The sequence below is a fragment of the Hyla sarda genome, chromosome 10, assembly GCF_029499605.1.
Source record: "Hyla sarda isolate aHylSar1 chromosome 10, aHylSar1.hap1, whole genome shotgun sequence".
Taxonomy (NCBI): Eukaryota; Metazoa; Chordata; class Amphibia; order Anura; family Hylidae; genus Hyla; species Hyla sarda.
This window is the reverse complement of record NC_079198.1, coordinates 73,127,594-73,143,851: the sequence shown is the minus strand read 5'-3', so window position 1 is coordinate 73,143,851 and position 16,258 is coordinate 73,127,594. Positions and strand designations below refer to the sequence as shown.

General features: G+C 42.3%; 1 protein-coding gene across 5 annotated transcripts in view; it reads right to left on the bottom strand.

The window, feature by feature from the left end:
• Window positions 1-16,258, bottom strand: part of DSCAML1 (DS cell adhesion molecule like 1) — a 293,681-nt gene that overhangs the window by 44,539 nt on the left and 232,884 nt on the right. For all 5 annotated transcript variants that reach the window (XM_056542777.1, XM_056542778.1, XM_056542780.1 and 2 more), the window contains exons 8-9: window positions 7,545-7,817; window positions 1,001-1,279 (exon numbers count right to left, since the gene is read on the bottom strand). In XM_056542777.1, coding sequence (XP_056398752.1) covers window positions 1,001-1,279; window positions 7,545-7,817 — 552 coding nt within the window. The remainder of the gene's footprint in view (window positions 1-1,000; window positions 1,280-7,544; window positions 7,818-16,258) is intronic.

Here is a 16,258-nt window from a genome sequence, read left to right as displayed (position 1 = left end):
ATGAGCAGTTACAGTGATTGAGCTGCAGCTTCCTCTGTGGGATGCAGGCCTGAATGTTAGAGATGAGTGAAGTTACAGTGATTCGATTTGTCACGAACTTCTCAGCTCGGCAGTTGCTGACTTTACCCTGCATAAATGAGTTCAGCTTTCAGGTGCTCCGGTGGGCTGGAAAAGGTGGATACAGTCCTAGAAGACTCTCTCTTAGGACTGTATCCACCTTTTACAGCCCACCGGAGCACCTGAAAGCTGAACTCATTTATGCAGGAAAAGTCATCAACTGCCGAGCTGAGAAGTTCGTGATGAATCAAATCACTGTAACTTTGCTCATCTCTAACATTCAGGCCCGCATCCCACAAAGGAAACTGCAGCTCACTCACTGACAGTCCACCAGTAAAGATCCTTTTAGTGTAACATTTCAGGACTGCTTTTCCTTACATCTACACAAAGCCTGAGTGAGTGAATTAGCTTCCTAACATCTCCCACATATGCCTTCCTGTACTATGGCCAAAAAGGGGTACCTCCTCACTAATGCACTACTGTATACATGAGACTGTGTATCCCTGTGTATTGGGTTTAGTGCCAGTAAACTGGCAGTCTGTTTTGCTTTAAACCTCTGTCTGGCTATATCATTGTACCTTGAACATCACAGACACCCCAACTACCATCCACCAGACATGTTACACAGGGTGTGCACCAGGGGAATAGAGACTGTTATTACCAATGTACCTCTTTTTCAACTGCTATGTCATTCAGGAGAGTGCACATGAGCCAAAGGTCCCACTCTTGCCATTGTAATGTTATACCGGCTAATACACTGGGCATTACATCTTCACACGTTCCTGGTTGCTCTCACTACTCTACTTTTGGTTTGGAAAGTAACTTGTTTACACATTGTACATAAGCATTATCTATATCATGGCAGCTTCTTTCTGCTGATGTAGCATTCCACCTGCCCCGTCACATAAAACACCTCTGTATCCCTCCAGCTGTATTCTCTTACCTCGCACTATCAGTTGCCTCTCCCGGCTCACCGTGGCCGCATCATTACTTGCTATGCAGGTGTAATTGCCATTATGTTTGAGGGACACATTGGAGATCTGCAGGGAGCTCATAAATTCCTTAGTCTCAATAGTGATGCCAGAGGCCGAGATAATAACCTGTCCATCCTTGCGCCATGTGATACGAATTGGCATATCTCCGGAGGACACCACACATGGAATATAAAGGAGCTGTCCGATGGATGCAGGAGGGAACTCGAAGGGCTGAATCAATGGGGGTACTGTGAGGTAAACATAGACAGAATTAGGAAAGAAAACAAAGTTAAAAAAAATTGCTTTACATGTGCATCATTTATATATTTTTCTCTGTTTTAGGAATATATAAATTACTCAAAAATAACTATGCTGAAGCAGCTTTCCTTAGAACTCAGTGTTGTGATGTTCCTCTGTTATTCCTCCTGAAAAACTGGCAGCTTCTATCCCCCCCAGTCAATTGGGCATGTCAATTTACTCATACATTAACAGAGCATTAAAGGGTACCGGGCTCCTTAAAAACTGATATATCATAGCAACAATGTTAGACATTTTATGATCAGTGGGGGTCAGGGTGACTCTTTGCATTTACTACTTTTTCAGACATTTTTTTTTTAGAAGAAGAAAACATTTTTCAAATCAAGTGATGGCAGAAAGTTATACAGATTTGTAAATTATGTCTATTTACAAATCTTAAGCTGCAGAGAGCACTTGGGTCAGACTGGAAAGAACTACACAACTTTCTCTGGAGCATACAACAGCTAATAGGTACTAGAAGGATGAAGATTTTTAAATAGACATAATATACAAATCTGTATAACTTTCTGGATCAAGTTGATTTTATTAATTTATTTTTTAAATCCCCTTTAATTTTATGTTCATAACAATTACGGACATAGACTTAAAGGGGTTATCCAGGAAAAAACTTTTTTTTTTATATATCAACTGGCTCCAGAAAGTTAAACAGATTTATAAATTACTTCTATTAAAAAATCTTAATCCTTTCAGTACTTATGAGCTTCTGAAGTTTAGGTTGTTCTTTTCTGTCTAAGTAATCTCTGATGACACGTGTCTCGGGAACCGCCCAGTTTAGAAGAGGTTTGCTATGGGAATTTGCTTCTAAACTGGGCGTTTCCCGAGACACGTGTCATCAGAGATTACTTAGACAGAAAAGAACAACCTTAACTTCAGAAGCTCATAAGAACTGAAAGGATTAAGATTTTTTAATAGAAGTAATTTACAAATCTGTTTAACTTTCTGGAACCAGTTGATATATTAAAAAAAGTTTTTTCCTGGAATACCCCTTTAAATTAAGTGGGAAGAGACAGAGACGCTTTCTGTAATGGGTGTATCTAGTTCTAACAGAAGGGCTAATTCCTTCTGTATTTGGCTGATACATTCTTCATTGCTGTGATGACGCCAGGGCCAACCAGAGGGCTTGGACGACCAGCCAATTACATATGGCCTCGAAGTCCAAACCCTTCTCAGGTGGGCTATATTACCTCACCAACCCCGTTACTGCTGTATTTGCCTGTGTTAGAGTTCAATTTCTACACAAGCTCCTGACTTGTGCTATGCTTTAATGCTGTGTATTCTGACCCTTATTCTTTGACTTTTCTTCTGCTTACCATATCTATAATACAACACTTTCACGAGTACCGACTTGACCTGTTTGACTCTTATTTTACATTTGTTGGTGCATTCCCTCGCTGGCTGTGCTGTCCTCTGACTTTTTTCCTGACTTCTGTACTTTGGTTGTTTATTACTTTGACTTTGTTACACCCAGCACTTTAGTAGCATAAGGACCGGTAGTTGGGGGCACCAAAAGGCAGGGACAGAAGTTTGGGCAAACTCTGGGACGCACTTATCCCTGCCCAATGTGACGTTAAAACAGGCCGGACCCCATGGGAGATCTGATGGGCCTAATGCTCAGCTGCTCGAGGAATTGGCTGAGAAGGTAAATCAGCATGAGACCTCTTAATCTCAAACTAAGTTAATTCAGGACTTGACTGAGAGTCTTCATGACCAGGAGCAGTTGAATTGAATGGAAGAAACACAATCGTTTTTGGGGCATTCAGACTTAAAATGTAAATTTTTGAGGCACTTTGTATCCCAAATAGTCCCAAACATAGTCATTGTATTCCTTTTTTTAGCCATGGGCAAAAATCTATTGACTTTAGAGGTCAGACTACTCCAGGAACCAATATGACTTTCATAGGCACCAACAACCAAAAAAAGTAGATGTTGACAGTACAGTTCAAAGACGTATTGGCTACCTGGCTCTTATTCAGTCCTGCTTAACTTATAATGAAAATGCTTGTAATTGGAGAATATAACCGGTTTTCTAAGGATTTGATACGGCACATACAGTATCATATGGGACATGTATGAGCATGAAGTTGTTACACACAAAGGGAAGTCAGGGCAATGGACGTGTAAGGCAGCAGCAATAGTGCAGAGCAACACAGGGAAGCGGTGCACAATCTCAGTCTAGCTCTCACACGCCGTTCTATTCATTAGGAAGGATCTCTCCCTGGGTGCTCCTGAATAATTGATGTGCTGGAGAAGCTTTTAAGTCTCCGGCAGATCTGGAAGACCACGACGGACGCATTATTTTTTTAAAAGCCAACAAACACTACAGAAAACAGCGAGCAGGGGCTCTGAGTAAAGGGCAGGGCATTAATACGCTGTGTTTACACAGCAGGTCCCTGTGCTGGGGCTTGTCAGAGAAACAGATCAGGGGTGAGGAGGAGGCAGTGAGGGAGGGCTAGGCTGTACAGGAGATCCATGGCTTTATATAGAGCTGGAGTTCATACATGGCGTACATGTGGTTAATTCAGCACCGGACAAACTATAATGGTCGGTGACTTTGAACAGAGATCAACATTATCACCACGGAAGGGAAAGCTAAAGGCCATAAAAGACACTCAAACATGATGCAAAAAAAAAACCCTCTGCGAAAAACATTTTGTACGCAATGCATTTTTATAATGTACTTAAAGAGGCACTGTCATTATGAAAAACTTTTAATATTTTGTAGTACTACTGATAAGATTACTTTTTTAAATATACATTTTTTTTTTTAATGTTCGTTTTACGAAAAAAAAAAATGAAAATAGCCGCCACTAGGGGTCATCTGTCTTTATGCAGACAGATTACTTTGTATTTTGCAGCATACTGGATACGGCCGTAAAGTGTGTTGGTATCTAGTATAGAGATCACCATTGCACCACTGCAGCCTTCAGCTGTTCCTAAACTACAACTCCCATGATGGGAGTTGCTGTTTTGCAACAGCTGGGGGGTACAATCTTTGTAAAACTCTGTTTTAGAGCTGTGTATTCTCCAGCTGTGTGCCTCCAACTCTTGCAAAACTACAGACAAATGATGTGTGGGCATGCTGGGACTTTTAGTTTTGCAACAGATAAAGGCAACACTGCTCTTCCAGAGTGCTTTATAAATACTGCAGCTCCAGCTGTTGCAACGCAAAACTACAACTCCCAGCATGCTTGAACAGCCAAAGCTTTCTTTGACTCCTGAATGACAAAGAAGTTGATCAGACGTTCAGGAGTCTGTGAAAGCTGAATGACACACATAGGGACAGCTATGTTGATTAGCATCCAGCTTTACTAGGAACAGATAGAAAATGCATGCATAAAAACTACTGTGCAGTGATTTGCAAACGGCCAGGCTCCCAGACTCAGAGCAGATGAGTCATCCACAGTAAGGGAGAGATGGACACGCTCCCTCCGTAAGGCAAGAACAAAAAGCAAGTGAGCAACATATAAATGCTATTTGTTAGGGATATACACGTCCTAGACACATTAAAATTATATGTACATGGTCAGCATTAGGTACTGAGTAACATATCACTTTATTTATTTTTATATATTTTTTTGCACTATGAAAGGTACGCTTTAAGGCTAAAAACTCCAAAAAGGCAAAAACACTAAAAAAATGCAGCGTGTGACCGTTATTCCAAGATATCGCCAAGTCACAGGATAGGGAATAACTAGGTGATCGGTGGGGGCTGACTGCTGGGACACCCACCAATCACAAGAACAGTCAATTGTTCCCCAAGTAAATGGAGCAGTAGAGTGCATGCTCAGCCTCTACGCCATTCATTCTTTATGGAACTTCCGGATACTGCCAGGTGCTAACTTGGTTATGTTCCATGGACAGTGAATAATGCGGTGACTGAGCATATGTGTTGATGCTTCTTTCAGTTGGGGGACAATTGACCATTGGTGTTATGATCAGTGGGGGTTCCAGCAGTAGGAAGCCAACAGATTAGCTAGTTATCCCCAATACCAGTGGTCTCCAAACCATGGACCTCCAGCTGTTGCAAAACTACAACTCCAGCATGCCCGGACAGCCCTTGGCTGTCCGGGCATGCTGGGAGTTGTAGTTTTGCAACAGCTGGAGGTCTACAGTTTGAAGACCACTGCCCTATACTGTGGATAGGGGATAACTTTTCATCTTGCTGATAGGGAAAGAAAACAAGAGTTTCTCCTACAAAAAAAGCATCTCCTGTAAGTACAGTAGCAGAACTGAATTTTTTATTTAGCTTTTTCTTTTCATTGTATCATGATATATTACTAAACTGTCTACTATATTTTGTGTTGCTATTTGCATCCTCTCTGTCGGAAGATGTCGGAAACATTTACTGTACATTCGGATGCAGAAAACCTCTTTGTTTTTGTTTTATTGTTATTTAATTTTGTTGCAATGTATCGGAGTAAGATTAATCAGCATGAAGTCTAGGACAAACAATCGATTTTTTTTGCTTATTTCTTATGGGGATACACTGTAACAAAAACCGCAGCTGTTAGCAGGGCAAGAACAGGATGGGTTTTTGATCTGCTGGAACTAAACAGCAATGCAAGTCCTTGAAATTGAGACCCAAATATATTAGAAAGTTGCAGAAATGTTCATTAGGTATCAGTCAGGGTTTAAAGAGTACCTGTCATGATCTTGTTAAATTTTATAATCCTTCCAGTTCACTGCCCCCATCATGATAAACCACCCCCTGCCTTTATTTTTATTATTTTTTAGTTTTCTACCTTGATATTGCTCTGTATTTTCTGCTCAGTCTCAGTCAGATTGAGACCACAGACTGGGAAGGGGAGTTCCCCAGCAGGTGTGACATCATCTGAAGCCATACAGGGGATAACTTCATCCCTCACTCTGCTACACACAGCCCAGACCAGTTCAGTGTAAGATGAGCTATGATTGGCTAAGGCTGCACTCCCCCCCCCCCTCCCCAGCATTTCCTGATTTTGGACTTCTGTCAAGCCAGCAGAAGTCCAAAGTCTGCGCAAGAGATGGGGGGAAATGTGCTCTGGACAAGTAGGGAGACACCTAGTGGCAGCTTTTCTAAACACAAATAAAACATAATTTTTTTTTTTTTTTTTTTAAACAAAGTATATTAGAAAGATTTTTTTTATTTACCATAAGGAGTATAATAGCAAAAATTTGTTTTAATGAGAGTGCCCATTTAAGTAATGCTGTACTGAATGTTTATCAACATGATTTTAGGTGCCATGCTTAAAGTGTTTCTATCATTGCCAATGTCAAAAGTTTTGATCGGTTGGGACCTGGGTGTTCAGACCCCCACGATTAATAGAATGAGAATGGGGAGGCATCTTGCTTCTTGTCACACAAGATGGGATAGACTTTCCATAGAATCTGTCTTGTGCAACAGCGAGTGAGATGGAACTTATCCGAGCACATTTCCCACCTCGTTCTGGCAATCAGTGGGGGTCTGGACACCCAGACTCAGGTAAAACTTTTGACATGACTCTTTGACAATGACATTTTATAAGTGATAGTGACACTTTAAGAGAGCGGAGTTGCAGTACAACATACAACCTAAGAACAGGTGTGGCGCTGTCCCCCCCCCCCCCCCCCCAATCCTGGACATGCCCTTTTAAATGTAATACTGGATTTACACATTACATTTGGGTGTACGTCGCTGGCATTTGATGGGATACTCGTAAAATATCCCATATCGCGGTAGGCCCATGCATTAAATATAATCGACTACAGTTGACTACAATTAATCTATTTTCTTAAAACCATACTTTTTTTCAGTCCCGAAAAAAATAGAATAGAATATATATATATATATCTTTACTTGTTTATTTATTTATTTATACTTATTTGCAAAGGAGAATGGGGATTGGCTGCATCCCTTTTTGCTGGTGTATACTGGTAATGCATAGCGCAACTGTGATGTGAATCAAGTCTAACATGCAATAGGAATATTCATATTTCCTCACAACAGATCCTATTGTTGAGGATAAGCTCTTATCTTCTGGCTCCTAGGTTCAGTAATGTCCTCTGTATCCAGGTTATAAATATACGTGGACAGAGGTACAAAGCTACAATATTGTAATTGAGAGCATGGGTCAAAGGTCAGTCATATAGTCATTGGATTGTAAGTCAATGTCAGGGCTGTTCATTATATTGTGTGCACATGCGATTAGTCTCTTTGTTACCCATTTGCCTTCTGACCTTTTACGGTGATATGGACGCTCTGGCTGATAGAAAGCTGGGGCTGAATGAGGACGCTGCACAGGTATTCGCCTTCATCGCTTCCCTTCTGTACATCACTGAGCATCAGGGTCCCATTCTCGAATACCACCTGCCTGTGGTTATCGGGCAGCAGAAGAGAGTCCTTGTACCAACTGATGAAGTAGTATGGATACCCAATTACCCGGCAATGAATGAAGCTATCTCTTCCAGCTACTGCTGTCAGATTCTTCATAGGACGGATACTAGGCGGTCCTGAAGTGAAGTGCAAGGAACGTACATTAGGTGGACACAAATCAAGAAGATACATCAGAGTTAGGGGCAAGAATGTTAAGATAATGGAATAAGAAAAGAAAGAAACACCCCAGGCAGCAGTAAAAGACTCATACAGAAATGATTATTAAAAGGGAGAAAAGTCCAAGGAAGAGAGCAAAAGGAAACAAAATGAAAAGTGTGGAATATGGGATATGAAGGATAATCAAGGGATTAGAAGATGGAGAGAAATGAAGGAGATTGGATATAAATGAAGGATTACAGCAGGGGACTAAAGATAATGGATATTCACAAATGTTGTGTTTTGCATTATAGAAGAATGGACATTCTACAATCTGCTCATTCTAACACAGATCTTTAGGAGCTCCTATGGAACTGCTTTACATAAAGGGGTTGTCCAAGATTTCTATTTCTAGAAGTAGTAACACCAATCACATCAGAGGGGATGGTCTGCAATATCAGGCGTGTAGTGTTTTAGGAAAAAGGGGAAATGGTGATTCCCATTATTTACAGGTCATTAGGGAAATGTACATATGTATATGTACATAATATGTAGTTACTATATGTTTAATGTGCTAGTCTTAAGAGTCACACCGCCACAAAAGTGCGGAATATCCGCCCCCATGGATGGACATTCCGCACATCTGGATAATCCGGCAGGTGCTAGGACCACTCAGCAATGCATTTCTGAGCAGAATCCACTGAAAATTACACATCAAACAATATTGGATATAGATAAGGGGTCAGGGCCGTCACACACTACAGACACACACTACAGACACACACTACAGACACACACTACAGACACACGCTACAGACACACGCTACAGACACACGCTACAGACACACACTACAGACACACACTACAGACACACACTACAGACACACGCTACAGACACACGCTACAGACACACACTACAGACACACACTACAGACACACACTACAGACAGATACACTACAGACACACGCTACAGACACACACTACAGACACACACTACAGACACACACTACAGACACACACTACAGACACACGCTACAGACACACACTACAGACAGATACACTACAGACACACGCTACAGACACACACTACAGACACACACTACAGACACACACTACAGACACACACTACAGACACACGCTACAGACACACACTACAGACACACACTACAGACAGATACACTACAGACACACGCTACAGACACACACTACAGACAGATACACTACAGACACACACTACAGACACACGCTACAGACACACACTACAGACACACACTACAGACACACTACAGACACACGCTACAGACACACGCTACAGACACACACTACAGACACACACTACAGACAGATACACTACAGACACACGCTACAGACACACACTACAGACACACACTACAGACACACGCTACAGACACACGCTACAGACACACACTACAGACACACACTACAGACACACACTACAGACACACACTACAGACACACACTACAGACACACGCTACAGACACACACACTACAGACACACACTACAGACACACACTACAGACACACACTACAGACACACACTACAGACACACTACAGACACACACTACAGACACACACTACAGACACACACTACAGACACACACTACAGACACACGCTACAGACACACACTACAGACACACTACAGACATACACTACAGACACACACTACAGACATACACTACAGACATACACTACAGACACACACTACAGACACACACTACAGACAGATACACTACAGACACACACTACAGACACACGCTACAGACACACGCTACAGACACACACTACAGACACACACTACAGGCACACACTACAGACACACACTACAGACACACACTACAGACATACACTACAAACACACACTACAGACACACACTACAGACACACACTACAGACACACACTACAGACACACACTACAGACACACACTACAGACAGATACACTACAGACACACTACAGACACACGCTACAGACACACACTACAGACACACACTACAGACACACACTACAGACACACACTACAGACACACACTACAGACACACACTACAGACACACGCTACAGACACACGCTACAGACACACACTACAGACACACTACAGACACACACTACAGACACACGCTACAGACACACACTACAGACACACGCTACAGACACACACTACAGACACACACTACAGACACACACTACAGACACACACTACAGACACACACTACAGACACACGCTACAGACACACACTACAGACACACTACAGACACACTACAGACACACATTACAGACACACACTACAGACACACTACAGACACACACTACAGACACACACTACAGACACACACTACAGACACACGCTACAGACACACGCTACAGACACACACTACAGACACACACTACAGACACACACTACAGACACACACTACAGACAGATACACTACAGACACACACTACAGACACACACTACAGACACACACCACAGACATACACTACAGACACACACTACAGACACACACTACAGACACACACTACAGACACACACTACAGACACACACTACAGACACACACTACAGACACACGCTACAGACACACACTACAGACACACACTACAGACACACGCTACAGACACACACTACAGACACACACTACAGACATACACTACAGACACACTACAGACACACTACAGACACACACTACAGACACACACTACAGACACACACTACAGACACACACTACAGACATACACTACAGACACACACTACAGACACACACTACAGACACACACTACAGACACACACTACAGGCACACACTACAGGCACACACTACAGACAGATACACTACAGACACACACTACAGACACACACTACAGACACACACTACAGACACACACTACAGACACACACTACAGACATACACTACAGACACACACTACAGACATACACTACAGACATACACTACAGACATACACTACAGACATACACTACAGACACACACTACAGACACACTACAGACACACACTACAGACACACACTACAGACACACACTACAGACACACACTACAGACACACACTACAGACATACACTACAAACACACACTACAGACACACACTACAGACATACACTACAGACACACACTACAGGCACACACTACAGACAGATACACTACAGACATACACTACAGACACACACTACAGACACACACTACAGACAGATACACTACAGACACACACTACAGACATACACTACAGACACACACTACAGACACACACTACAGACAGATACACTACAGACACACACTACAGACAGATACACTACAGACACACACTACAGACATACACTACAGACAGATACACTACAGAGACACACTACAGACACACACTACAGACACACACTACAGACATACACTACAGACAGATACACTACAGACACACACTACAGACACACACTACAGACACACACTACAGACACACACTACAGACAGATACACTACAGACACATACTACAGACAGATACACTACAGACACACACTACAGACAAACACTACAGACATACACTACAGACACACACTACAGACACACACACTACAGACACACACACTACAGACACACACTACAGACACACACTACAGACACACACTACAGACACACACTACAGACATACACTACAGACACACACTACAGACACACACTACAGACAGATACACTACAGACACATACTACAGACAGATACACTACAGACACACACTACAGACACACACTACAGACATACACTACAGACACACACTACAGACACACACACTACAGACACACACACTACAGACACACACACTACAGACACACACACTACAGACACACACACTACAGACACACACACTACAGACACACACTACAGACACACACTACAGACACACACTACAGACACACACTACAGACATACACTACAGACACACACTACAGACATACACTACAGACACACACTACAGACAGATACACTACAGACACACACTACAGACACACACTACAGACAAACATTACAGACAGATACACTACAGACACACACTACAGACACACACTACAGACACACACTACAGACATACACTACAGACACACACTACAGACAGATACACTACAGACACACACTACAGACACACACTACAGACAAACATTACAGACAGATACACTACAGACACACGCTACAAACACACACTACAGACACACACTACAGACATACACTACAGACACACACTACAGACACACACTACAGACAGATACACTACAGACACACACTACAGACACACACTACAGACAAACATTACAGACATACACTACAGACACACACTACAGACATACACTACAGACATACACTACAGACATACACTACAGACATACACTACAGACACACACTACAGACACACACTACAGACACACACTACAGACACACACTACAGACACACACTACAGACACACACTACAGACACACACTACAGACACACACTACAGACAGATACACTACAGACACACGCTACAGACACACACTACAGACACACACTACAGACAGATACACTACAGACACACACTACAGACACACACTACAGACAGATACACTACAGACACACACTACAGACAGATACACTACAGACACACACTACAGACATACACTACAGACAGATACACTACAGAGACACACTACAGACACACACTACAGACACACACTACAGACATACACTACAGACAGATACACTACAGACACACACTACAGACACACACTACAGACACACACTACAGACACACACTACAGACAGATACACTACAGACACATACTACAGACAGATACACTACAGACACACACTACAGACACACACTACAGACACACACTACAGACAGATACACTACAGACACACACTACAGACACACACTACAGACATACACTACAGACACACACTACAGACACACACACTACAGACACACACACTACAGACACACACACTACAGACACACACACTACAGACACACACTACAGACACACACTACAGACACACACTACAGACACACACTACAGACATACACTACAGACACACACTACAGACATACACTACAGACACACACTACAGACAGATACACTACAGACACACACTACAGACACACACTACAGACAAACATTACAGACAGATACACTACAGACACACACTACAGACACACACTACAGACACACACTACAGACATACACTACAGACACACACTACAGACAGATACACTACAGACACACACTACAGACACACACTACAGACAAACATTACAGACAGATACACTACAGACACACGCTACAAACACACACTACAGACACACACTACAGACATACACTACAGACACACACTACAGACAGATACACTACAGACACACACTACAGACACACACTACAGACAAACATTACAGACATACACTACAGACACACACTACAGACATACACTACAGACATACACTACAGACATACACTACAGACACACACTACAGACACACACTACAGACACACACTACAGACACACACTACAGACACACACTACAGACACACACTACAGACACACTACAGACAGATACACTACAGACACACACTACAGACACACACTACAGACATACACTACAGACACACACTACAGACACACACTACAGACATACACTACAGACATACACTACAGACACACACTACAGACACACACTACAGACACACACTAGACACACACTACAGACAGATACACTACAGACACACGCTACAGACACACACTACAGACACACACTACAGACACACACTACAGACAGATACACTACAGACACACACTACAGACACACACTACAGATTCACTACAGACAGATACACTACAGACAGATACACTACAGACATACACTACAGACACATACACTTACAGACACACTCAACTGGTTTCTTCTTTCCTGCGGCTGTCAGGACTGACGTGTGACATCGCTGACATCCTTCTGTGAGGGTCTGCAGAGGAACGTCACGTGCGCATCCCCCGTCAGTCCCGGCCACAGGCTCACTGTTTTAAAGGCTGTGGCGCTGCTTTAGAACAGTGAACCACAGCCAGGGCTGGTGCAAGGATTTTTGCCCCCCTAGGCGAGAGCTCATTTTGCAGCCATACCGTGACTAAATAACACCAAAATACCAGAACAGAACAATACTGCCATATTGGGACTGAATAACACTACCATACTAGAAAAGAACAATATTGCCATACCGTGACTGAATAAAACTACCATACTAGAAAAGAACAATATTGCCATACCGTGACTGAATAAAACTACCATACTAGAAAAGAACAATATTGCCATACCGTGACTAAATAACACCAAAATACCAGAACAGAACAATACTGCCATACTGGGACTGAATAACACTACCATACTAGAAAAGAACAATATTGCCATACTGTGACTGAATAAAACTGCCATACCAGAAAAGAACAATACCGCCATACCGTGATTGAATAACACTGCCATACCTGAACAGAAAATTATCGCCATACCGTGATTGAATAACACTACCATACTAGAAAAGAACAATACCGCCATACTGTCACTGAATAACAATGCCATACCAGAACAGAACAATGCCCCATACCGTGACTGAATAAAAACGCCATACCCGAACAGAAACATACCACCATACTGTGACTGAATAACACTGCCATACCAAAACAGTTACAATACCGAATTTACAGTGACTGAATAACAACACCATACCAGAACAGAACAATATCGCCATACCATGACTAAATAACAATGCCATACCAGAACACAACAATACTGCCATACCGTGACTAACAGTGCAATACCGTGACTGAAGATGCAGGAGATATTTCTCACACATGCAAGGTATATATCAGCATTTCCCAACCAGGGTGCCTCTAGCTGTTGCAAAACTACAACTCCCAGCATGCCCAATTGCAGTTTTACAACAGCTGGAGGCACCCTGAGAAACACTGGTATATGTGTGTGTCTGTGTGTGTATATATCGGTGTTTCCTGCTTCGACCGGTGGCGGTGACGGCTAGCTGCTTTAGCGTGGGGCTAAAGGGCTAGCTGCTTTGGGCCCCAGAAATGACAGGGCCCAGGGCAGCTGCCCCTTTTGCCCCACGTTAAAGTCGGCCCTGTCAGGGGTGTCCAGAACCCTTAAGGTAAATTGAGCTCTTGGTAGTCACCTAACTACTCTCAAAACTTAGAAAGATTACCAATAAATTACCAATAAGGCTTTAGATAGTATAAAGCAACTTTTACTGATATTTACAATATAAAATTATACATAAACAAATAGTATATAGAAATATGAGAATACGAGTCGTACATACAGTCGTACTGTTTGTACGACTGGTATTCTCATACTTGAAAATGACACGTCTACTGTTTCTGGGAAACCGGAATCAGGATTTCCGCAGCAGAAACATCTGCCACAGAAATCCTATTGAAATCAATGGGTCTCTACTGTAGCGGAATGTCCGTGCGGAATATTCCGGCGGAATTCCCCACAGACATTCTGCTGTGTAAACATAGCCTTATAGGAATAAAAAATGTTCATGAGATAAGGGAACAATGGTTCCCAGTCAATACAGCAGGGCACACAAACATCTTTACTACATTGTACAGAGACGTAATGGGGCTTCCATTGAAGTGCATTATCTACTGCACCCTCTACTGTACCTTGTATGTCTTATAATAGTACATAATCTTACAGAACATTGGGCTCTATGGCCGACATTTATTATTGTCTTTAGACTGTTTTTGTGTCTACAAAAGGCACAAAAGGCGCAAGCAGGGTTTATTTGCACCTTTTTTGGCCCTTTTGTTTTACACATTTCTGCTGATTTTGAGTTGTAATCCACTGATTTTGGTAATACACATGATATTGAAGGGTTTTATGAACTGCGCCTTTTTGTGAAAAGGCTCAAAACCATTGAAAAGTCTCTAAAACTACACCAGCCCAGACCTGGTGTAGCTTTTTGGTGTATGTAAAGAGAGAAATTTCAGAAAATGTGACCTGCACAAAATGTATCCAATGCTCTGTGACCAGTTAATAAATGTGGTTCTCCTACACATTACAGCACACAAAAAAGGTGTAGAGAAATCCTTCACTCACACCTACAATGATAAATGCTTCACTTACACCTACAATGATAAATGCTTCACTTACACCTACAATGATAAATGCTTCACTTACACCTACAATGATAAATGCTTCACTTACACCTACAATGATAAATGCTTCACTTACACCTACAATGATAAATGCCGGGCTATATTTCTGTACACATGGAATCTGATGAAACCAAGGCAGTGCACAAAGCCTCTACATCTCTGTATTTTTTATAATCCTGGGCATAATGCAGGATTCACACTATGTTTA